This window comes from Dendropsophus ebraccatus, chromosome 11 (assembly GCF_027789765.1).
Source record: "Dendropsophus ebraccatus isolate aDenEbr1 chromosome 11, aDenEbr1.pat, whole genome shotgun sequence".
NCBI lineage: Eukaryota > Metazoa > Chordata > Amphibia > Anura > Hylidae > Dendropsophus > Dendropsophus ebraccatus.
Genome location: NC_091464.1, coordinates 63,443,165 through 63,469,600, shown reverse-complemented (window position 1 = coordinate 63,469,600; position 26,436 = coordinate 63,443,165). Strand labels below are relative to the sequence as shown.

The 26,436-nt window shown below is 44.8% G+C and overlaps 1 protein-coding gene across 3 annotated transcripts; it reads right to left on the bottom strand.

The window, feature by feature from the left end:
- IFNAR1 (interferon alpha and beta receptor subunit 1) lies at positions 1–26,375 on the bottom strand. Of its 3 annotated transcripts, none has more exons than XM_069945495.1 (11): positions 26,163–26,375; positions 17,859–17,973; positions 13,062–13,231; positions 12,323–12,453; positions 10,331–10,484; positions 9,909–10,014; positions 8,885–9,060; positions 5,469–5,629; positions 4,308–4,449; positions 3,059–3,213; positions 1–508 (listed from the first exon to the last, which is right to left on the bottom strand). In XM_069945495.1, the coding sequence occupies exons 1-11, from the start codon at positions 26,230–26,232 to the stop codon at positions 302–304; spliced, it is 1,587 nt and encodes a 528-aa protein (XP_069801596.1). In that variant the 5' UTR covers positions 26,233–26,375; the 3' UTR covers positions 1–301. The 3 variants fall into 3 exon arrangements, with proteins under 3 accessions (XP_069801596.1, XP_069801597.1, XP_069801598.1); XM_069945496.1 differs by having other exon boundaries at positions 8,885–9,057; XM_069945497.1 differs by lacking the exon at positions 13,062–13,231 and having other exon boundaries at positions 26,163–26,254.
- Between the last annotated feature and the right edge of the window lie 61 nt (positions 26,376–26,436).

The window sequence follows — 26,436 nt, the reverse complement described above, 5'->3', positions numbered from 1 at the left end:
AAAAAAAAAAAAAGCAAAGGGAACATATAAAAACTAATTACACATCTTTGGTAAGTACGTTGTATTCTTACATAGAAATACAAAACCTGTGTATGTAAAACATACACATAATAACATACCTCGCCCACCCAACCCGACTGTGATGATTGATGTACAGTCCTGTACATCAATCATGCAGGGTAAGGAGCAGGGAGGAGGCATGCATGCTGCAGCTTAGTCCGTTGGAAATTCTCTGCTCGGGTTCCGTAGTGTGAACCCACCAAAAGTCAATAGCTGCATTTCAATGATCCTTATAAGAGGATCAATGATTGTTTGTCTCTCCAGTGGTCTGACCCTCATTTGAATAGTTCCCAGAATCCTGGCTGTTGGCATTAGATGAATCCGCATGGTTAATTTGCCCCAAATCTTCTGTATCTGAGTTATTGACAATATAGCACCGGTCCATAGTCTCTTCTTTATGCAATAAAAATGGATGCCTCATACTATCCAAGGGTGACTCCCCAAAGCCCTTAAAGAAAAAAAACCTATATGAAACGTTGACTAAAATAAAAGGGGCATTAATATAGTAAATTAATACAGTTGTATAAGTATATTGATTAAGATAGAAATACGCTTTCAGGCTATGTTCACACAACGTGCGAGACTGGCCGTTCCGTGACCCCAGCCGGGTCACGGAACAGCTGGTCTCTGCACGGATCATCCCGGCCGGTACTGCAGTAGTGTGAACATGGCCTCAAGGTTATCCCTCTTAAACATAACTAGTTTGAGTGCTGAAGCTTGCTGCATATGAATTATCCCCTAAACAGTCACCCATATGTTTGTTTTATCTTTATGGTGGTCATAAAGGGGTCCAGTAATGTGCAGTTTAATAACGTAACTAGCTGTATTTTCTATTGGCACTATTTTAGGAAGCCAGAGACCTCTGGCTGCATCCTATGTCTCTGAGAATTAAAGGCTTATCACACAAAGCGATTATCGGCCATTACGGACAAATAACGCTTTGTGGAATAAAAGGCAAGGATCAGCCGACTTGCACGATGTCGGCTGATCATTATCTTTTAATGTCCTTCAACATGTTGAAAGACAAATGAGAAGCGTAGCAACCATCTGCTTCCCTCGTCCCGTGCAACAGCAGTGGCAGACTGCCGCTATCTCCTATAGGCTCCCCAGACGATCTAAAGGTCCTTGCAGCCCTTGTTTAAACACCATACATTACCTACACATGTTGCAGGGCTTCTCCAGTGCTCCTTCTTCCTCCCACTCCCGCGTGCAGCAGCTGCTTCGGAGCGGCCTGTCTGAGCTGACAGACCACTCAGCCAATCAACGGCGGTGGTGGTCCTGGCCAGTGATTGGCTGAGCGGTCTGTCGGCTCAGACAGGCCACACCGAAGAAGCTGCTTCGCGCAGGACCAGGGGGGAGAAGGAGCGCAGGAGAAGCCCTGCAACATGTGTAGGTAATGTATGGTGTTTGTGAAATTGTTGGTCGCCCGCCGCGCATCGCTATTCCACACAGCGATGCGCGGTCGGTGCCCGATGATTTTTGGTTTGAACCTTAATAAACGATCAGCCGATGACACGATCATTAGCTGATCGTTGTTTCTATTCCACGAAGCAATAATCGGCCGAATCGGGCCGATTATCGCTCCGTGGAATAGGACCCTAAGACTTCTAACTGAAGTGAAATGCTGACTTCTGAGAAGGGTGCCAGATCACCAATTGCCAAAAACTAGACTATCTTACTTATACTAGATTACTTAACTCACTCAAACCCTTTAGTAACCTCCATACAGAACCATCCCATCCCACTTGGTTTGAAAAAATTGACTCTACAAGTGAAGCCCCCTAAAACTACTTTCTTTGTTTTATAAACAACTCCTGGAAGAAACCCCCTCTAACAATGCAGCCTCCTGCACCTTTTACAGGCCTGGGAAAAGGACTTTGGGGTCACCTTTACAGAGCCTATGACTAAATCCATTCTTGCTGCCCCTAAACTCACCTCTAGATGCATTAGACTGCAAGCCAATGGATACAAAGTCCTCTCCCACTGGTATCCCACTCCCTCCAAATTTCACATATTTAACCCTAAGTATGCAGATACCTGCTGGAGATGTAGTGTGACCCCGGGTTTCTATATGTATATATGGTGGCACTGCCGGGGAATTCCCAATTTATGGAATAGTATCTCCTCCTGTATCAGTGGAATTATTGGTCTCCCTGTCCCCTGCACCCCTGAGACTTGCCTTCTCCAGATCTTACCCCCTGACCTCGCCTAACCACTCAACGGCTGGTTAAACCATTGCTAGCTGTAGCCAGACTTCTCATTGAAGCCTCCTGAAAGCTGGTGACCTCCCCTCTAGAGAAGCTCTGGATCCAGAAAGTTGACCAGCCTTAGGGTACAAACACACACACCGTATATGCAGCAGATACGCAGCAGATCTGCAGCAGATTTGATGGTGCAGATTTGATGCTGTGTTCAGTTATTTAGATCTAATCTGCTGTGTATCTGCTGTGTATCGCAGCAGTAAATACGCTGCGTATACGGTGTGTGTGTTTGTACCCTTACTGCCAAGAGGAGTTGGCTTTCTGAGATAACATAACACCTTCACAAAAATTTGGTCTCCTTGGGCTAAATTCAGAAACATCCTCCTGACAGGCTGACCTTTCCTGGAGCCATATCCCTGACCTATCTCCACCAGTAATACTAGCGATGGTCTGATCCTCTATCCCTACTTCCTCCCCCAGAACCCCACCCCCCCTTTTTTTTTTCTCTCTCCCTAAGTTAGAAAATACAAAAATACTATCTGTGTTTTCGTTGCCAGGATTGTTTTAACTAACTTCCTCCTCCTTTTGTCATGGCCGGACTAAGCCGAATTGTAAATGGTTTTCTTTTTGCTCAACTGAATGTATGTTTGTACAATCTGATGTTCTTTGAGTGTAGTTTTGAATAAAAGGAGTTTTAAAAGAAAAGAAATACTGAATTTAAAGGAAAGCTACCTTGAAACTATGGTGTGAGAGCTGCATGGCATATTATTTGTTCCCCTCCCTATCTAAACACTCACCTTCTCAATGCTTAATGGGAGCTTGCTGGCTGGGAAGAACGTCTGCTTTACGTAATGTTTTAGACAGCAGCCGCAGAAGAAAAGAATGATTGAAGTGAATATTATTCCCAAAAAGGTGAATCCTGCTATAAATGCAAACAAGTGAGATCTGGGATCTAGGAGGTAAGAGAGGACAACACATATTTCAGATGAATATTGCCATTTAGGATCCTTCTATCTTGTATCAATATCACTCTTATTTATCTGCCACAAATATCTCATGTCTCATGATTATTGTTATAATTATTATGTTTCCCATTTACATCTATCTATCTATCTCCTATCTATCTATCTATCTATCTATCTATCTATCTATCTATCTATCTATCTATTTGATTGATTTTATCTATCTATCTCTGTCTGTCTATCTCCTATCTATCATCAATCTTCTATCTATCTATCTATCTATCTATCTATCTATCTATCTATCTATCTATCTATCTATCTATCTCCTATCTATCTATCTATCTATCTATCTATCTGATTGATTTTATCTATCTATCTCTGTCTGTCTATCTCCTATCTATCTTCTTTCTATCTATCTATCTATCTATCTATCTATCTATCTATCTATCTATCTATCTATCTATTTTATCTATCTCCTATCTATCTATTTTATCTATCTCTTATGTATGTATGTATGTATGTATGTATCTATCTATTTTATCTATCTATCTATCTATCTATTTATCTATCTTTTATCTATCTATTTAAAGTACATACAAATCGCATCACTCGGTATAATCCAGGTGGGTGCCAGCAAAAGTACCAGGATCCAATGGTGCTTGGCTAAATATATGACAAATAGTAGCGGCACTCCAAATGCTTCAGTGAAGATAAAGGTGATTTATTTCATGAACAAAAACAACACAGCAGCAACATTTCAGTCCTATCAGTAAGGACTTTTTTCAAGCTCCTGAGCCTGAAAAAAGAGCCTGAAAAAAGTCCTTACTGATAGGACTGAAACGTCGCTGCTGTGTTGTTTTTGTTCATGAAATAAATCACCTTTATCTTCACTGAAGCATTTGGAGTGCCGCTACTATTTGTCATCTATCTATCTTTTATCTATCTATCTATCTTTTATCTATCTATCTTTTATCTATCTATCTTTTATCTATCTATCATATATCTATCTTCTATCTTTCTCATATCTATCTATCTAAGTATCTGTATATACACATAGACTCATACATACGCTTCATTTACACACCTGTTGTGATGCAGTAATCCTCGCTGTCCTGACTGCTCCTGTCACTGTCCTTACATCTCATCTTTGCTCTTGCACAGTATGTTGTTGAGGCTTCCAGATGATCTATCTTGAAAAATGGCTGCATAGCTTCTTTAACCATTACCTAGCACACAGGGCAAAAAACACCAACTTAGTGTTCAACATGACTTCAATGATATTACACTTAACACAAACAGGTGGAGGATGGTAAGTGACATGCATTTCTGCCTCCTTATAACCTGGTATGGGCACATCATCAATGACTTGGCATTGGGGGGTGGTCTAGCACGATCCTAGCCAATGAATGGCGTAAGTGTGAAGATAAAAAAGAATCCCAAAAGTATTGGAATGTTGAATAAATGCACTTAAAGGAGAATTTAGGAGATTTTTTCTTTCAAATCAAATGTTTTCAGAAAGTTATATAGATTTGTAATTTACTTCTATTTAAAAATCTCATTTATTCCAATAGTTATTATCTGTTGTATGTCTTGCAGGAAGGGTTGTGATTAGAGATGAGCGAACCGGGTTCGGGTTCGAGTCGATCCGAACACTAACGTTCGGTATTTGTTTAGCTGGGGCTGCTGAACTTGGATAAAGCTCTAAGGTTGTCCGGAAAACATGGATACAGCCAATGACTATATCCATGATTTCCACATAGCCTTAGGGCTTTATCCAAGTTCAGCAGCCACCGCTAATCAAATGCCGAAAGTTCGGGTTCGGATCGACTCGAGCATGCTCCAGGTTCGCTCATCTCTAATTGTTTTCTTTCCAGTCTGACACAGTGCTCTCTGCTGCCACCTCTGTACATGTCAGGAACTGTCGAGAGCAGGAGAAGTTTTCTATGGGCATTTGCTCCTGCTCTGGACAGTTCCTGACATGGACAGAAGTGGCAGCAGAGAGCACTGTGTCAGACTGGAAAGAATACACCACTTCCTGCTCCTGCAGGACATAAAGCAGCTGATAAGTACTAGAAGACTTGATATTTTTTAAATAAAAGTAAATTACAAATCTATGTAGCTCACTGAAACCGGTTAATTTGGAAGAAAACAAACAGCAGAGTACCGTTATTATAGGTAATTGATGTGAAATGATAGATATTAGCATATCATATATCAATATGCTCCTAATACACATAAACAGTACCTCAGAATTGTGTGTTGAGCTGATCCAATATTCCATGTGAGTCTGCCATTCACACAAAGACTGGATGTCTGTATTACTGAACCCTTTGGGTGCGCTCACATTAATATACAATTCATTATCTACAATTCGCATCTTCAGCTCTTTTGGGGGCCCGATGACAGCTGGTAAAAAGATATTACAAACAAACAATTATACAGGTTTCCCTACTAATATCTAATCCTGGTAATTTACTGCAGGTTTACATGAGGGTTTCCCACCATTCTGAATTGGCTGTACAAGCCCTGGTCCTGGCACAGCTACAGATTGCTAGCCCTGCTGCATGCAGATATTGAGCCTCCCCTGATGTCTATATAATTCATGTGAGCATTAAAATACACATTACACTTGGGGGAGCTGTCTCTGTCACTAGTGTTGCAGCCTCCCCTGATGTCTATATAATACATGTTACCATTGGACTAGATATTACAGTGAGGGAAGCTGTCTGGGTCATTAGTGCTGCAGCCCTCCCTGATGTCTTTATAATACATGTTACCATTAGAATAGACATTACATTTAGGGAAGCTGTCTGCGTCATGTCACTGGTGCTGCAGCCTCCACTGCTGTCTGTAAAATACATGTTAGCATTAAACTACACATTACACTGAGGGAAGCTGACTGTGTTACCAGGGCTGCAGCCTTTCCTGATGTCTATACAATACATGTTACCATTAGAATAGACATTACATTTAGGGAAGCTGTCTGCGTCATGTCACTGGTGCTGCAGCCTCCACTGCTGTCTGTAAAATACATGTTAGCATTAAAGGGGTAGTCCACCCAAAAATGTTTTCTTTCAAATCAACTGCTGCCATGAAGTGACAGAGATTTGTAATTTACTTCTATTAAAAAATCTCAAGCCTTCCAGTACTTATCAGCTGCTGTATGCCCAACAGGAAGTTGTATTATTTCCAGTCTGGAGAGCAGGAGGGGTTTTCTATGGGGATTTGCTCCTGCTTTGGACAGTTCCTGACATGGACAAAGGAGGCAACAGAGAGCACTGGGTCAGACAGGAAAGAAAACACTACTTCCTGCTGGACATACAGCAGCTAATAAGTACTGGAAGACTTAAGATTTTTTAATAGAAGTGAATTACAAATCTCTGGCACTTTATGGCACCAGTTGATTTGAAAGAAAAATTTTTTGGGTGGACTACCCCTTTAAACTAGACATTACACTGAGGGAAGCTGACTGTGTTTCCAGGGCTGCAGCCTTCCCTGATGTCTATATAATACATGTTACCATTAGAATAGACTTTACATTTAGGGAAGCTGTCTGTGTCACTAGTGTTGCAGCCTTCCTGTATGTCTGTGAAATACATGTTTTTTTTTATTAAATAGTTTTATTGAAAGTTTTTCATTTTAGAAACAAACAACAACAGGGAAGGACGGCACAGTAGTCCTATCCCTGCACAAAACAAAACTCGACAGACAGTACGAAAACCGTATTGGCAATGTCCAACAAATCATGGAGAATGTCCCAATGAAGGAAAGAATGAATGGTAATAAAGGCTGTTAACATGTAAAAAGACTCTGTGTCTTCCATCATGACTAGAAACATCTAAATGGCAGTAGAGAGTCGAGTGGTAGGAAAGCATCACCACGGTGCCACTTACAGAACCATGTTTAGGTGACCGTCGAGGGAGCGGTCCTGCCTCTAGTAAGCAATGATGGCGCCATGCCAGGGGTATCTAGCAAGCGGGCCCAGATTTTTTCACATTTTTTCATCGCTTTCCGCTTTTCATAGGCATATTTATCATTGGCAATGAGCCAATTAACCTTGGCCACCAAGGCCATACATGTTGGGGGGTCCTGGTCAAGCCAGGACTGGGCTATTAGCTTTCTGGCCATGTATAATATCCTAGCAACAGCTAGTTTTTCAGGGTTAGTTAAAACTATGTCTTCCACATAGCCCAGAACACAGACTAAGGGAGATTGTTTAAATTGAACAGAATAGACTTTCTGAATGATGGAAGCCACGTCCCGCCAATACCTTGTTAATTTTGGGCATCGCCAGAACATGTGCAGGACCCCTCCCTCATCTCTCCGGCACCGGAGGACACAACGCATCGGGGCGAATGCCCACTCTAAATAAAAACTCGAGGGTTCTGTAAACACGGTGTAGCAGGTACAGTTGGGACAAGTGGTGCTGCTCCCCCACGGATAACTGGGGTGTCATTTCCAGAATTTCCCTCCATAGCTCATCCTCTAGGGGACCCAGGTCAGCCTCCCACCTCTCCTTTATGGTCAGCGGGTGTTTCTCTAGAAATTTATCATGTAAATGGATATACAATGAAGAAATTAAGCCAGACGTGGATGCAGATGTGCCTACTATATTGATAGGCGGGATGACAACTCGCTCCCGAGATAGAATGTCCCCCTCACTCTCCCACACATGGCGCAGCTGTAGGTATTTATAAAAGTGTGACCTAGGTATGGAGAATTCTTCACTCAACTGTTTGAAGCTTTTTAGTCGGCCATTAGTGTATAACTGCTCCACCCTTCTAAGACCAAGTGCCCGTCATTGTGTGAACCCTTCTAGGAAGAATAGCTCACCCAACCAAGGGGTGTCCCATATAGAAGTATATGCTGAGCATTCAGATAACCCGTACATGTCTCTAACCTTCCACCAGACTCTATGGTATAGCTGGATTGTGGGCAGTCCCGCTGCGGCCGTGGAGAAACGTTTAGCCTCCAGGACCTCAAATAGCTTCCCTGTACCAAAGTGGGCCTGCAATAACTGGGAAGTAGGGTCTGTTAGCATGTCAGTCTCCCACCCTCTCAAATGCTGCAGTTGAGAGGCTAAGAAGTAGATCATGGCATTGGGCACTGCCAAACCCCCTGATGTTTTAGCTCTCTGCAGGGGTTCTAACTTTATACGAGGACACTGGGAGCCCCAGATTAGGTCTCTGAATAGACTATGCACTTTATGAAAGTAACGTAATGGGATCCATATTGGGGAATTATGCAATACATAGAGCAATTGAGGCATCCACACCATTTTTATTAGGTTGGAGCGTTCCACCACTGACAGAGGAAGCTTACGTGTAAAATACATGTTAGCATTAGACTAGACATTACACTTGGGGAAGTTGTCTGTGTGAGTAGCACTGTAGCTACGGCACAGAATAGCAGAGCGGTGATTATCTCTGCTTTGTCACAGGAAGTGGCCTAGAAGAAAGTCAGTGACAACTGCAGAATACACAGAACTGTGCAGAGTCGCGGTTGTCACCATGTGCATTCCTGGACCACTGCTATGGCATTGATTAGACACCTTCTGTCTGTGCCCCCCAGCTACCATAGCCAGCTTTCTAAACATAATAAGTGTATACAGTATATATTATATTTGTCTATCATATGATCATACAGATAATTTACACTTACTATCTTTTATTGGACTAAACTGGATAACACTGAAGCTTTTCTCTTCCGTCAGACGGTCATACACAGAGGAGCGGAGGATATAGGTTCCTCTGAAAAGCAATCTTGTGACGTTACACTGAGGAGTTGTTATATTCTTGCAGTCATCTATTGTGGTGCATCTGCCGTCATAAAAACTGCTAGAAACAAAGGGGATTGTTATTAGTTCATCATCTTGGATCACATCGCTGTATATGCATTGTATGGCTATGTGCACACTTAGTATGAGACCAGCCGTTCCGTGACCCGGCCGGGTCACAGAACGGCCGGTGTCAAAAAAGATCTTTTAGAGCCGCAGAGTTATGATGCGTGCACGTCCATGTGCGCCCGCAGCAGAACTTCCCACTGCACACTATGGAGCGAGCGGCCAGAGCCACTCGCTCCACTGTGTGCAGTGACAGGGTTTTCTGCGGCTGCTATTCAATGAATAGCAGCCACAGAAAACCGACATGTCATTTTTCTACGGCGCTGCTAGGGATCCCGCCCAAAATGTATATCCTGTGTATACACTCCGGCCGGGATTTCCTTGGCCTGCAGCACAACGTAGGTTCCGTACCAATCACGGATGTTGTAACAATGGCCGTGATTAGTACGGAACTTACATTGTGTAAACATGGCCTATGACTATATACATCTAAGCTATTTTACTTATAAAGTATTTCAATACACTTAGATCAGCGTAGGATCTATAATAAAAGACATAGAAATATGAGGGGCAGTGGGGGACTGCGCTGCAATACCAGACAAAACTTTTGGACAAGGGTGGCGCTGTTTCTAAGAAAGATCATACAGTTTTGGTAATCCCAGTGCAGTATATTCTAAGGGGTTTTCCTCAGGATAGGTAATCATAACTGACTGTGCAACCAAGCTGGGCTCCTACAGAACATCTATGGGATCATCTCCAGTTGTGTGCCCAGAACAGGGAGAAGTAGTTTCTATAACTTGTCAAACATTCTTGCAGTGGCAGGTTATGATTCTGAGCATTTACCACTTCTCCACTGAAAAGGTGACATTTGGAGAACGCTCAGTGTCCCAGTCCCACTTCAACAGGTATTCCGTGTCTAACGCGTCCACCCTCAGATTATTTAGCGGACCTGAAAGACAAGAGAATAACTAAGTGCAGCAAACCACAGTTTCTGTCTTTTTTTTTTTTTTTTTTTTTTTTAAGAATCTTGCCATTTTGCAGCAATTATGAAAAATGGAGCTCCAAAATGTGAGAACCGGTCTGGGACAATGTTATGGTCGAAGACACTGGAATATTTCTTTTTGGGGGCAATATCTGTCTGGCAGTAACATTTTGGAGTCACTATGTGGCACTATGATGTGCCTACCTCCGTTCGGTATGCTGGCAGCGGCTAAAGGGGGTCAGAAAGACAAACACAAGCTTCATTGAGTATATCAATGTCTTACCTTTAGCAGGCGCCATGAAACATTCTTCTGGGCTGAACGCACTGGACTCCATTGTCTGCATGTTATACACATTAACCTTCACACAATAGGTCTGCTCAGGGAGGAGGTCACTGGGTGGAAATACGTAGGTGCGTCTTCTCAAGTCTATAGATGACTAAATATTAAAAAAAAAAAAAACAATGCACTGAAAACAGTAGACTTTAAAATTGTATTATCATAAAGTTCATTCTATAACTTAAAGTTTAAAATGAGGATCTGGTGAGAGCACACGGGATATCATTCTTCCTGGCCATTCTTCCCAGGTGCGTTTTATCATTTGTCTTGGCAGAAGAGAACTTACCGGAGACGGACTGACATGGGGTAAGTTTACTACACTAAGGGCCCTATTTCACCGGACGATTATCGTTTGCATAATCGTTAACGATTAACGATCTCAAACAACCGCTATTGCGAAAGACCTGAAAACGTTTGCTCATTTCCATGGAACGATAATCGTTACTTATGATCGTAATTTAACGATAATCTGAACGATAATCGTCCGGTGGAATAGGGCCCTTAGAATAAGAGGGAATCACCCAGACTGCTGAGGACCCCTAAGAAAAATGGCTTGCTTGCTAGGATACAGGTGATAAAAAACGGTGGCCAAAAAGAAGCATGTACTAGGCATAAAAAAGTCAGCTGTTTCAAAGACTACCCTGGGGGCATCAACCTAGGGGTTGCCTATATGAAAGACCACTTAGAACCCAAGGGGATTAACGGTGGAGGCTCACCCTTCATAATGTAGCCAGGGGTAACCAGCGTTAAAGGGGTCAGGAGGACAAGAAGGAACTGCTAACCACGGGCTGTCCAGGCATTAAGGGAATTGTAGTTCTGCAACAGCCGGAGGACCGGAGGTTCCCAATCTCTGCCATAACACATGCTAAGTCCTGTGTTCTGTTCTCAGCTGCCTGTTACTAGAGACAGAATTCGCCTAACAACAGACAATGGACAGCAGATTCAGGGAAGGGAGACACCTAGTGGCCAAGATTTTAGAACAGTTTTTTAGGGCTAAGGAGTCATTTTTGTAAATGATGTGACCTACAAATATGTGTGACTATATACAGACAATAAGTTTACCTAATTACATATAATCCCCCAATGCTATCTCACACCAGTTAGATTACATTATTTGGCTAGCATTCCCACCCCTACATGCCTGAAATGCCAGACTGAGCTAGCTGACTTTTGGCACATTTGGATTTGGATGTGTCCTCGCATTGTGCAATTCTGGAATGGGGTAATAAAAAAAATAAAAAAATGTCAGATCTTGGGGTTTTTTACCCCAATTTATTTTTCTTTCAATTCAACTGCTGCCATAAAGTACCAGATATTTATAATCTTGTCTTCCAGTAGTTATCAGCTGCTTTATGTCCTGCAGGAAGTGGTGTATTCTTTCCTGTCTGACACAGTGCTCTCTGCTGCCATCTCTGTCCATGTCAGGCTCTGTCCAGAGCAGCAGCAAATCCCATAGAAAGCCTCTCCTGCTCTCCAGAAAGAATACACCACCCCATGCAGGACAAACAGCAGCTGATACGGTACTGGAAGACTTGACATTTTTTTGATAGAAGTAACTTGCAAATTTTAATTAAAAAAAAAAAAGTTGCAATTTGATTTGAAAGATAAGATTTTTTGGTGAACTACTCCTTTAAGGTGATATAGACAGCGTATGTAGAAACGCCTCCTCTAATACTTTGATGACATTATTCTCACTCTGGTTTGTTTAGTTCATGCAGTACTTCTGCAGGCAGTTTGGTTCAACTTTGTTATGTACAAATTTATATCAGACTGGATATATTGTAAGATCTTACTGACAATGATACGTGTGTGTATATGGGCAATGCGCAAATGTCTTACCTGTATTCTATGTAAAATTCATATTTTTTTTTTATTAATTTCTGTAATAATATTAAATATCCTTCCATCATGTAGTACAGGACCCTATAAGCTACTTACCTCCTCCGTAGAATCATTTTTCCTGAGAGTTAAATTATATTGTTCTCTATATTGAAGGTCTTGGGTCCAAATCTTGACTGTTAACAAGGCATTGTGAGATGTGATACGGACTTCAGGTGGAGGCGGAGGCTCTGGTGAAACAGGCAAAATAAACAATAAGTGTAATTGCCTGACGAAAATATAAAAACGTATAATTTAAAGGGAACCAATTCGCGCATTTGTTGGGGGTTCCGGGCTCGGCACCACGAGTGAGGCGGGAGAGAGCCCAGAACCCCCAAGACCATTGGAAATCCAGCTACGATGTCTGTGCAGCGGTTTTGGAAGCCCACTGGTTCCCTTTACCTCAAAAGCTACTTTTTCGCTAGGTTCCTCCATACAGACAAATTGTTCCAAGAGCTATCCAATTTTCCAGAGCATGGCCACCAGATGCGGGCAGGACTTCATCTGCACTCCGAAACCCTACCCTTTATGTCTCTCATATTATCAGATTTGCCTGGCATCTCCTCCCATTTACAGTAAATTCAAGCAAGCAAATGGTCGTTCATTGGTTGATTAGGCCATTTTGGCCCAGTGGTTGGACCCCCATCAATCAGCTTTTTATCCCCATCCTGGATAAGGGATCACTTCTTAAAATGTAATTCCCACTCCAGCCACTGCAAGCTAATGTGCTATATGATAAGGGGAACATATATCATGTAAAGTTGTGTAGACACAAGGACTGGGGTAACAATCTACTCACTATGGTTGGGATCGAAGTCTTTAGAATTTGATGAGGTTCCCCCCTTAGGACTGATAGCGTTCACCACCAGGGTGTAATTATGACTGTGATCCAGTGACTTAGAGGGGATCCTGCAAGAGCAATTTCCAGTTTTTTCACATATCTGAGGATCGCTGTCCGGAGCTCCAACCCTTAGGAAGAACAGGAAAAAAATTAGCTGTAGCCTAGAATGGGATCACCTCTTACACAGTGATGAATATTCTGGAGTAATGTATGCCAAAATGATGTCACTGCTCAGCACCGCCCAATATTCATTACAAGGGGAGGATTGGTGCACTGAAAGCAGTAGTCCAACCCCCAGTGCACCAAACCACCTTATTAGCATATAGTTTAAACTACACAGTACATGAAAACGGCGCCGAAGACCAAGATAAGAAACGTAATCCTCAGTGCCCCATGTGCTATAGGGATACTGCTGTTAGTTTCCCTTTAACTCACAGAGCATTGTCTAGTAGGGATACAATTGTCTCCAATTCTTCACTGAGAGGAGGACTAGCTACCTACAATGTATGTAATGCCTGGAGTAGTGGATCCACTGGACCGTCACCAGCGATGGCACTAACCTCACCAGGGAGCGGAGTCTAAGAGGCCGCTGGTTTTCACCAGAGCCCGCCGCAAGGCGGGATGGACTTGCTGCGGCAGGCGACCCCCAGGTCGCTACCCCTGGCTTGGTTGCTAGTGACGGCAGGCGAGGCGTGGCAGGAGCAGTAGGCAGGAGATGGTGCTGGCAGAGGTCTGTAGGCGTAACCGCAGGTGACAGGCTGAACACAGGAGCAATGAAGTGACAGGGGAGCAGGAACCAGGAACAAGGACTAGGGACCAGGTAGCGGATAGGAATCAGGAACAACAGGGGGCTGGGCCAAACGCTATGGGAAGCATGTAGAGGCTTCAACACCTGTAGTGGGGCAGGGCTGGAATATATAGGGAGTGATTGGTGCAACTAACCAATTAAGGGCGGACTGGCCCTTTAAATCTGAGACAGCCGGCGCGCGCGCTCTAGGAGGCGGGGGCACAGTCAGAGACAGGAGCGGAGGAGAGGTGAGGCGCCCCCAGGGGCCGAACTAGCAGCAGCGCCGGGTCCCTGCACAAGGACCCCGGCGGCTGCATGGGGCAGGAGGAGGTTGAGGCGGCGGCCCGGAACACGGGACGCCGCCGCGGCCGTGACAGTACCCCCCCCCTTTGGCCTCCCTCTCTTTCTTGCCTGCAGATGGAGGCATCAGGCAAGTCTTGGTATTCCGCCGATAGGCCGGATAAAGGCTTGGCGGGCTCGGGTGACAACATAGAGTACTTGGGCTGAGGTGACCTCAGACACTGGTTGGAACAGTCCTGACCCCAACTAAGAATCTTCCCGGTTCTCCAGTCCAGCTTAGGGGCATGTCATTGCAGCCAAGGGAGCCCCAGGAGGATGGTGGAAGAAGAATGGGGCAGGACGTAGAAGGAGATCTTTTCCAGATGTGAAGTGCCCACCTGGAGGACTAGAGGTGCGGTCTGGTAGTGCACATGATCGGTAAGAATCTCGCCCGTGACCGAGGAGATAGACAGGGGTCTGGCTAGTGGGGTCACGGGTAGCCGCCATCTCTGGACCAATGTAGCTGCAATAAAATTGCCTGCTGACCCAGAATCGAGAAAGGCAGTAGTCTGGTGAGTTTGTCCTAAGGGTGTCTGGATGGAGACTGGCACAGACAACTTCGGAGAGGTGGCATTCACACTAAGGGAGACCTCTCCCACCGGACCTAGGTGCTGGAGTTTCCCGGACGCTTGAGGACGTTGGGGACATCTCAGCCGAAAGTGATCCGAACCACCGCAGTAGAGGCAGAGATTCAGCTCCAGACGACGAATTCTTTCATCAGGCGTCAGGTGAGCCCGTTCCACCTGCATAGGAATCTCAGGAGTCGACTGGGACTCCGGAACGTCAGGATTCTGGAAGACCGGCGCCAGCTGGTGATGGCGACGGGACAGGCCTAGTCGGCGTTCATGCCAGACCTCCTCCTCTCTCTCAGAAAAACAAGTATCGACCCTGGTGGCCAGTAGGATGAGTTCGTTCAGGGAGGTAGGTAGGTCTCGGGCGGAAAGCACGTCTCTAACCCGACTGGACAGGCCCTTCTTGAAGGTGGCTATTAGTGCGGCCTCATTCCAGTCTAATTCTGCCGCCAGGGTGCGGAACTGGATGGCGTAGTCACCAACAGAGGAAGTTCCTTGGGATAGGTTGAGGAGAGCAGTCTCAGCCGAAGACGCACGGGCAGGTTCCTCAAAGACAGAGCGGAACTCGGCCAGGAAAATTCGGAGATTAGCAGCCACAGGATCATCACGGTCCCACAGTGGTGTGTCCCAGGCCAGAGCTCTACCTTCCAATAGGCTGATGATGAAAGCCACTTTAGAGCGCTCGGTGGCAAACTGACTGCTTAGAAGTTCGATATGCATGGTGCATTGGGTCAGGAATCCTCTGCACAACTTGGAGTCACCAGAGTATTTGCTTGGGAGAGCCAGTCGAAGTGTAGAAAAAGCAGCAGGAGGTGGTGTGCACTGGGCTGTAGTATGCTGCTGTAAGGCGGCAGTGAGTTGCTGGATCTGCTGCGACTGTTGCTGGATTTGTTGCGCCTGTTGGGCGACCACTCGGGCTATGTCACGGATATCAGGCACCTCGCCGGGATCCATGGTTGGAGCCTACTGTAACGCCTGGAGTAGTGGATCCACTGGACCGTCACCAGCGATGACACTAACCTCACCAGGGAGCGGAGTCTAAGGGCCCTATTCCACCAGACGATTATCGTTCAGATTATCGTTAAATCGTTCGAATCTGAACGATAATCGTTCGGTTGAAATGCAGTTAACGATTAACGACCGAACGAGAAATCGTTGATCGCTTTATAAGACCTGGACCTATTTTTATCGTTGCTCGTTCGCAAATCGTTCGCATTGAATAAGACATCGTTCGGTCGTTCGCAATAGATACGAACGCAATAGCGAATAAATAGCGAAGAGAAACGATCGCAATTACGATCATAAGTAACGATTATCGTTCCATGGAAATGACCGAACGTTTTCAGGTCTTTCGCAATAGGGGTCGTTTGAGATCGTTAATCGTTAACGATTATGCAAACGATAATCGTCCGGTGGAATAGGGCCCTAAGGGGCCGCTGGTTTTCACCAGAGCCCGACGCAAGGCGGGATGGACTTGCTGCGGCAGGCGACCCCCAGGTCGCTACCCCTGGCTTGGTTGCTAGTGACGGCAGGCGAGGCGTGGCAGGAGCAGTAGGCAGGAGATGGTGCTGGCAGAGGTCTGTAGGCATAACCGCAGGTGACAGGCTGAACACAGGAGCAATGAAGTGACAGGGGAGCAGGAACCAGGAACAAGGACTAGGGACCAGGTAGCGGATAGGAATCAGGAACAACAGGGGGCTGGGCCAAACGCTATGGGAAGCATGTAGAGGCTCCAACACCTGTAGTGGGGCAGGGCTGGAATATATAGGTAGTGATTGGTGCAACTAACCAATTAAGGGCAGACTGGCCCTTTAAATCCGAGACAGCCGGCGTGCGCGCGCCCTAGGAGGCGGGGACGCGCGCGCCGGCCGACACAGTGAAGAAGCCGTGCGAAACGACGTTGTAGTGAGGTGGGAGGCCAGCGGACTGGGACAGTATACGTTTGGGGTAACTTGGTGACATGTGCAATATCATATTGTGTATATTTTTTCCTCGTTCAGCATATCAAGGCAATAGAGCACTGGCACTTTATTTATAACATGCACTGATGCTGAATGGGTTTGTTATGATGTTTACAAATATGCACATGCACTTTGGATTTATACATAGCTACGATAGTCCCAGTAGTGGGGTCTCCCACCTCCAAGGTCTTGTATTTTAATTGTTGTTCTTTTTTGTGATGGAATAAATAAAATTGTGTTATTTGTAATATCTCATTTGTGAGTGACTTTTGTAGTTACTGGATTGGATACACAGTATATCTATTGGTGTTAGGTGCTTGAATCGATACTGAGTATCAGTAAAATATAGGTTATTTATTTATGCAATTTTCTAGGAATATAGGTGTTTGTATACAATTGTATCACTTCTCAGCTGAGAGCAGGACTAGCTATGTACAATGTATCAGTCTGGAGTCCAGCAGAACATTGACTAGACTGTATACAATTGTATCACTTCTCAGCTGACAGCAGGACTAGCTATGTGCAATGTATCAGTCTAAGGGGCCTATTCCACGGAGCGATAATCGACCCGATTCGGCCATATATTGCTCCGTGGAGTAAATACAACGATCAGCTGATGACAATGATCATCGGCTGATTGTTGATATAGCTTTAAACCTATAAGTGTAGGGCGCCAACCTATAAGTGTCAGGCGCTTCGCGTAATAGCGGTGCGCGGCCGGCGACTGGCGATTTACATTACCAATCCAGGCTGCAGGGCTCCTCTTGCGGTCTTCTCCTTAGACCCCGCGTGCTCCTGCTTCAGAGCGGCAGAGGACATTGGTAACAATGTCCATGCAGCCCTTGTTAAACGATTATCGAGCTGTGGAATAGTCCCAGTACACGAGCGTCAATCTAGCAGATCGGCGCTCGTTTACAGTTATTATCGGGCTTTCATGTGTGATAGTACCCTAAGGTTCAGGCTGTTTAGCTCACAGAGCATTGTTTACAATGGATTTTGGAAGGTAAAAGGTGGTTTAGGATTTTCCTAATTTTCAGACCATCCTTACCATCAGATCTCAATACAACATATGACATAACACCAGCAAATTACCTACTTCTTATAAAAAGCTGTAAAGGTGATGTTCGTGTCCTCCAGGAGACAATGGTCATTCCAGTCCCATGTTGGGGAAAAGCCGTCAGTAGATTTAGGGATTGTAATGTCGATTGAATCTGTAAAATAAGGAGGCTTCATAGTCAGAAAATGATTCTTTTATGATCTTTTCTTTTTTCTCCATTAGCTTATAGTCTATATAGTGCAGCGATCCCCAACCTGAAAGGTTGTCAGGAAAATAATTTGTAGTATAGCCAGGCTAGGGTAAAACAAAAAGTGTAGCCTGGCCCTTTTTGGCTATATTCACACTATGTTTTTTATTTCAGTAAAGAACAGGCGCTGATTGCAATGGAATCAGCATCCGTTCTTTACTGCAGGGAAGGCATTGCACTGAAGTAAATGCAGTGCCGTCCACTGTATTCACGCAGTGTTATGTTAACGTCCATTCTTTAGAATGGGCGTTAAAATAATGTACCTGCCTATTATTCCAGGACGCTGTTCGGTGAACAATGTTCAGAAATAATCGCTGTTCACACAATGAAACGTGCGGCAGTGGCCGCACTTTACATTGAAGTGAGTGGCTAATTGATTTGCGGGCACGCCCGACGGTGGCCGCAAGTCAATGTTAAAAAAAGAATGTTACAGAGGTATCTAATTTGCTCAGTGTGAACACACTTTAATTGCACATGTTTCCTTCTTTTGTTGGGACCAGATGGAGTAAACAATCGTAGTAGCGATCGAAACTAACGACTATCGATCTGTGTAATATGGTAAACGATTTCAGGTTAACAATAAACAATCTAGTTCTTTATTAGTCATTAATCGTTAAAAATCGCTTTGTCTAATAGGACCCTTACTGTGCCCCTGCTTGGCACCTATATGCTACTATAGGAAAAAATCTGGTGATTAGATGTGGTGATTTATTATGGTGCTACATGCAGTACAAGTGACACAAGCAAATTATTACTTGTATATTTGCTTTATTGAACTGATTATATTTCTGTTAAAACAGTATACATAAGGCCAGGTTCACACTACAGTAATGCAGCACATCCCATGTATACACTGGAATCCTGTAAGAAGAATGGGATGGTGTAAATGGGATGGAGGATGCCACTCAGCCATGTCATAAAACCAGGAATACCAAGAAGATAATCATGTATCTGCCATATATACTGAATGGAAAAGGGATGAATTTTGCATTAAAATACATCTGCACCTAAACCCCACATATTGACTTTAATGGGAAAGATTAATTTGACACATATTATGTGTAATTTTATTGGGTTGTATTGGTAAAAAGTGCAAAAAAAATCCACATCCAAATCACACATACAAAATAAAAATGAGGAAATCTATGTGTAACTCTGCGGATTTCTGATAAAATCTCTGCTGTCTTTTCAGCCTCCTAAAGCCGTTGTGTGAACAAACCCTGAAGGGGGATCTGGAAACTCCCTGCAATAATACTGCACAAATCTCATGTGTGTTCTAGGAAACAGAAACTAACGGGGGAATTCCTCACACCCCAGAGAACCGGTTCTGTCCGTCACAAGACCCACCTCTGGGAGCTAGGAGGGTTTGGTCTCTTGAAGAAAAATATCCCCTCTATATTTTTTTTCTTTTGTACAGGCTTAGAAAATCATGCTTTCCTCCAGAAACAGCACCTCCCTTGGCCTCAGTGTGGGTTTTGCAGTTCAGTTCAGTTCTATTGAAGTGAATGGAGCTGAACTGTAACACCACACACAAACTGAGGACAGGTGCGGAGCTGTGCCATTTCTAATCCTGGATAACACCTTGAAGACCAGATACTGATACATTTTTTTCTTATCTGTTTTTATTCTCTAATGAAAGATTTTTACATTTCTGTTTTGTGTACAGAGGGCAGACATCTTTTCTACTTCTTAAAGAAGTACTACAGCATTTTTTTCCCCTTTAAATTAACTGGTTTAAAAAAGTTATATAATATATGTGTGTAATTTACTTCTATACATCTTAAGCCCTCCAGAACTTATCAGCTGCCACCCCTGTCCATGTCAGGAACTGTCCAGAGCAGGAGAGGTTTTCTATGGGGATGTACTACTGCTCTGGACAGTTAGTGACATGGACAGAGGTGGCAGTAGAGAGCACTGTGTCAGAATGGAAAGAATACACCACGTTCTGCAGAACATACAGCAGCTGATAAATAATGAAAGACTTTGGATTTTTACAGGAGATGTTAACAAATGTTTTAGGGTCCAAGTCCGAACAGATATACACAGGTATACACAGACCCTTTGCAATTACACACAATATTTATCTGAATTTACGGGGTCTGGATAGACTACGCCCCTGTCTATATAAGGAATCAATGCTGACGATGTATATTAGAGCAAACACCGAGCCATGAGGAGGAAAGGACTGCCTGTAGAGCTCAGAAACAGGATTGAGGAGGGGAACAGTTATTGGAACAACAAATATTCCTAGAGATGGCCGTCCCCCTAAAGTAAATAGTCAGGGGAGAAGGGCTCTTGTAAGAGAGATGACAGACTGGCTGAGCTCCAATCATCCTTTGTGCAGCAGGATTGTCTGCTCTGATGAAACCAAGATTTCATTTGTAGGTGTCATGTCTGGAGGAAACAATGTACTGCCAGCACCTGCCCAATACCATCCTTACACTGAAGCCTGGTGTGGGGATGCTGCGGGGGGACAGGGATGAGGAAAAGAATAGAACAAAAATATTCCTATTCTTAAAACGAATGTACCACTTTGCTTACTGTAAATTTTTTCTTATATTACCTGGTAGGTGCTGGCGTGTAGATCACGGGGGCGCAGTACATTTTTTGAACCGCCACCCGTTTCCTGCCATCTGCGCTGGTTTCTCAATCTGCAATTCGGCCGCTGAGTGCACTGGAGGCTAGCGGAGGGGATATTGGTGCACTGGAGGCTAGCGGAGGGGATATCGTGCACTGTAGGCTAGCGGAGGGGATATCGTGCACTGTAGGCTGGCGGAGGGGATATTGGTGCACTGTAGGCTAGCGGAGGGGATATTGGTGCACTGGAGGCTGGCGGAGAGGATATCGGTGCACTGGAGGCTGGCGGAGGGGGATATCGGTGCACTGGAGGCTGGCGGAGGGGATATAGGTGCACTGGAGGCTGGCGGAGGGGATATCGGTGCACTGGAGGCTGGCGGAGGGGATATCGGTGCACTGTAGGCTGGCAGAGGGAATATCGATGCACTGGAGGCTAGCGGAGGGGATATCGTGCACTGTAGGCTGGCAGAGGGGATGTTGGTGCACTGTAGGCTAGCGGAGGGGATATCGTGCACTGTAGGCTGGCGGAGGGGATATTGGTGCACTGTAGGCTAGCGGAGGGGATATTGGTGCACTGGAGGCTGGCGGAGAGGATATCGGTGCACTGGAGGCTGGCGGAGGGGGATATAGGTGCACTGGAGGCTGGCGGAGGGGATATAGGTGCACTGGAGGCTGGCGGAGGGGATATCGGTGCACTGGAGGCTGGCGGAGGGGATATCGGTGCACTGTAGGCTGGCAGAGGGAATATCGATGCACTGGAGGCTAGCGGAGGGGATATCGGTGCACTGGAGGCTGGCGGATGGGATATTGGTGCACTGGAGGCTGGCGGAGAGGATATTGGTGCACTGGAGGCTGGCGGAGGGAATATCGGTGCACTGGAGGCTGGCGGAGGGGATATCGGTGCACTGGAGGCTGGCGGAGGGGATATCGGTGCACTGGAGGCTGATGGAGGGGATATCGGTGCACTGGAGGCTGATGGAGGGGATATCGGTGCACTGAAGGCTGATGGAGGGGATATCGGTGCACTGGAGGCTGCACCGGTGGGCCAAACCAGTGGAGGGGATATCGGTGCACCAAGTGGGCCAAACCGCAGAACGAGAAACAAGCGCAGGTGACAGGAACCAAGCAGTGGGTTGAAAAATGCGCTTGCACCGACCAGGTGGCATAATTTTTTTTTACAGCAAATGAAGTGGTACATTGGCTTCAGACAGGGCAGAACATTCACCTTCCAACAAGACAATGATCCTAATCACACAACAGGACAACTTGGTGAATATTCTTAAGTGGCCCGGCCAGAGCCCTGACCTGAACCCAATATAACATCTCTGGAGATCTGACAATGGCTACACTGATTGTTCCATCCAAACTGACAGCGTGAGAGGGTCTGCAGAGAAGAGTGGAGGAAAATCCCCAAATCCAGGTGTAAACTTTGTGGCCTCATCTCATAGCCAAGAAGACTGGAGGACGGAACCACTGCCAAAGGTGCTTCACCTAATGCTGTGTAACCGCAGTGAAAACGTATGGGGATAGGAGTTGATCCTTAAAATTAAAATAGCAAAACTTTCTAACCTTCTGTTCTCACATTCTGACTACGGAGTATTGGGGCAAAAAATGGGTGACACTTGGGAGGGCAACATAACACAGAGTGAAAAAAAAATCCAGCACACTCCTTATGAATTTAGTAATTTTGTTTTTTTTTTTACCACGAGCAACAAAATAACATATTTTATGTACTTGCACATACCTAATATGTTTGTAGCTTTGTGTACTTTTTATGTACATTTCAGTTTCCATTTCAATCCTTTTTTTTGCATTAAAAACCAAACAAACATAAAATCTATCTTTCCAACAAAATCGCAGTGTGAACCTAGCCTTAGATCGTACCTAAAGTATTAGTATGTGACAAAAGAGTATAGACCTATAGCCAGCTCACCCTAGTCCAACTCTTCTTTCCAGTCTTTATATTCACCTATATGGTCACATGCTGTATGGACGTAGACAGCCTTATTAAAGGGAACCATTCACCCCGTGGCCCCCGGCAGAAACTGACATACAGTGACATAAAGGTCAATATACTTACCACATCGCTCTCGGTCCCCTCCCGGATCCCGTTGTTGACACGGAGAGATCGCTGATTCTTCTTCTCCCGCCCATTATGGTAATGAGCTGAGATGGGTCCAACGTCCATAGGAAACGACGGACGAGTCCAACTTATTCATGAGGTCCTCTTCTCGTCGCCGCCCATCCACGCCTCCTGGAACTTGATTGACGTCTTCAGTCTTCAGACTTCTGACGAATTCCCGCACAGGCGCCGTTGCGATGGTCTCGTCACCTCTTCTGCGCCTGCAAGGTAAACAGGATACGTGTTCGAGCCAATCGGCGCACGCGCAGTAAACAGTGAGGCTGCAGAGCGGCTTCAATTGTGAACTGCGCATGCAGCGAAAACGACTGTCACGGCCTCTGCGCGGGATCTGGCGAGAAGAAAGAAGACGAGGAGGAAGAGGACCCGGCGTCAATCAAGTGTCGGAGGCGGGGAGAAGGCTGGACTTCGGACCCGGCGGCGCTCATTACCATAATGGGCACGAGAAGAAGAATCGTCGATTTCTCCGTGTCAACAACGGGATCCGGGACGGGACCGGGAGCGATGTGGTAAGTATATTGACCTTTATGTCACTGTATGTCAGTTTCTGCTGGGGGCCACGGGGTGAATGGTTCCCTTTAAAGACGGCGGGGGAACTATAATCAGTTGTATCTACACCATGTTAAAGGGGTATTCCACTTAAACATAACCGAAATGCTGCTGCCCATGGTGAGACTAACAATTCATTCTATACTTGTTATTATCTGTTCAGTCTCCTTCCCTCAGGGCTGCCTCTTTCTGCTGAATACACAAAAATCTGTGTATGAGCTGCTCTCTCTGTCTCACCCACCCCCCTACCCCCCTTCTTAGACAGCTGATGTACACCAATTCCAGTATATGCAACATTACAAAGAGGCTACAATGTTGCAGATAAAGTCAGTCAGGGACTTGTTTACATCAGCTGTCTCAGAAGGGAGGGGGGAGGAGGAGGAAGACAGAGAGAAAGGCTCACACACAGATTTTTGTGTTTTCAGCAGAAAAAAGCAGCTGGGAACTGGGGGAAGGAGACTGAATAGATAATAATAAGTATAGAAGGAATTGTAAGTCTCACCATGGGCAGCAACATATCAAAAGTTATGTTTTGGTGGATTACCCCTTCAAACCTAATCTAATCTAAATCTAATAAATCTACACTTTGAAAAGTCACCTAAACCTGGCGATTTAGGCTTTACAACTTTCCTCTGACATGATGTCGGGGAAGGGGGGGGGAGGGAGAGAAGGTTACAGCATGTCGAATTTCAGCATGTTTTGATAAGATGGCACCAGAAGGGTTTAGCTGCAGCTATCTCTCTTCTCCCCAATGAAGTCATGTGCACGCTCAGTCAAGCCAAGTGTTCATGTGTATAGGGGAATCAGGCCATAGAGCTGTCAGCCAAAAGAGTGCTTGGTCCATACCTGTACAGTAGCTAGCACACAAAGTCACGATTCCTCAATACACAACACGGCACGACAGCACCATATAGGCCAATTAATCTCCCCCATAAAAGATACCTCCACAATATGGGACAAGGTGGAATATTACCATTTTTATGATGACATCAGACTAAAAATGTAATCATAAATCTCTATAGAAAATCAGGAGTACTGTACGGTGACATAGAAGTCTATAGATAAGACTAAGGGCCCTATTCCACCGGACGATTATCGGTCGCATAATCGTTAACAATCTCAAACGACCGCTATTGCGAAAGACCTGAAAACGTTCACTCATTTCCAAGGAACGATGATCGTTACTTATGATCGTATTTGCGATAGTTTTTCTTCACTATGGGCCCTATTCCACCGGACGATTATCGTTCAGATTATCGTTAAATCGTTCGAATCTAAACGATAATCGTTCGGTTGAAATGCAGTTAACGATTAACGACCGAACGAGAAATCGTTAATCGCTTTATAAGACCTGGACCTATTTCTATCGTTGCTCGTTCGCAAAACGTTCGCAAATCGTTCGCATTGAATAAGACGTCGTTCGGTCGTTCTCAGTAGATACAAACGCAACAGCGAAGAAATAGCGAAAAAAAAACTATCGCAAATACGATCATAAGTAACGATTATCGTCCCATGGAAATGAGTGAACGTTTTCAGGTATTTCGCAATAGCGGTCGCTTGAGATCGTTAATAGTTAACCATCATGCGAACGATAATCATCCGGTGGAGTAGGGCCCTATTTCTTCGCTATTGCGTTTGTTTCTACTGCGAACAACCGAACAACGTCTTATTCAATGCGAACGATTTGCGAACGTTTTGTGAACGAGCAACGATAAAAATAGGTCCAGGTCTTATAAAGCGATCAACGATTTCTCGTTTGGTCGTTAATCGTTAACTGCATTTCAACCGAACGATTATCGTTTAGATTCGAACAATTTAACGATAATCTGAACGATAATCGTCCGGTGGAAAAGGGCCCTAAGGGTCCATTTACACAGAAAGATTATCTGACAGATTATCTGCCAAATATTTGAAGCCAAAGCCAGAAACATATTATAAACAGAGATCAGGTCATAAAGAAAAGCCTGAGATTTTTCCTCTTTTCAAATCCATTCCTGGCTTTGGCTTCGAATCTTCAGCAGATAATCTGTCAGATAATCTTTCTGTGTAAATATTTAGGCATCCACATCGAAGTCCGTGTTAGCGTGGGTCCATTCATTTACATAAGTGATCCGTAACACCTACAGGTGTGCGTATGGGGCCATAGAAATGAACGGGTCCTTAATACAGAATAGTCTATGTTGGGTATTTTCTTTGAGGCTCAAAAATATGTTGGTTTTAAAAAGCAAAATAAACCTCACATTTTCAAGCTTTACGTTGTTACTTTTTAGAGTGTTTTTTTTTTTTTAATGTATGTTTTTTTTTATAGAAAGTTTGTGGGGGCTATTTTGGCCTTTTGTGGGAGATTGTCATCCGTTTTACGCATATAATGTCTTTGCCTGCAATTGTTAAAGTGTTTTGAGGTGATAAAGTGCGCACTTTAAGTACATGGAAAACATGGCACAGAAACATGTAAAAACTGCCAAAAACAAGGGTAAATTTATCAGACGGCATATTCAGCTATTCACAACTAATTGCAACTTTTTGCCCTTTTAGGAATGCTTCCACACGCTTTATAGAAACCTATGGAGACATTAGGACATACATTTATATAGATGAATACTTTTTTTCCCCATCGTTGCCATAGTGATCAGATTGTACTCCATTAATTCATGTGAGAAAGCGCTGGTCTTCATGGCAACCAATCAGAATGCAGCCCTCAATTGTGAAGAATGAAAGCTGCAATGTGATTGGTTGATAAAGACAGGCAGTATACATTCATATACATCTTCTCCACGTGTTATTGCAGTGCCTTATGATACAGCAGACACTTATTCTCACAGTAACTTACCTTTAGTCCCGGCTGCCATGCTGGCCATCCATGTCACAGGCAGCAGCAGGGTGACCAGCCGGGCCGCCATGTCCTCCCTCCTCCTCAGATGTCCGCTATGACTAGTCTGTCACTATCTTCTCCTCGCCTCATCCCTCTCCAGGACCGGACCGCTCACGCTGTGCAATAAGTGTCTCCAAAGTTCTAAGCCAGCGGCCATGTTATCGAAGTCAAAGCCTCATTGTATTGAATAGAGCAGACGCCGGGAAAATGGCCGCAAAGACGGGGACAGAAA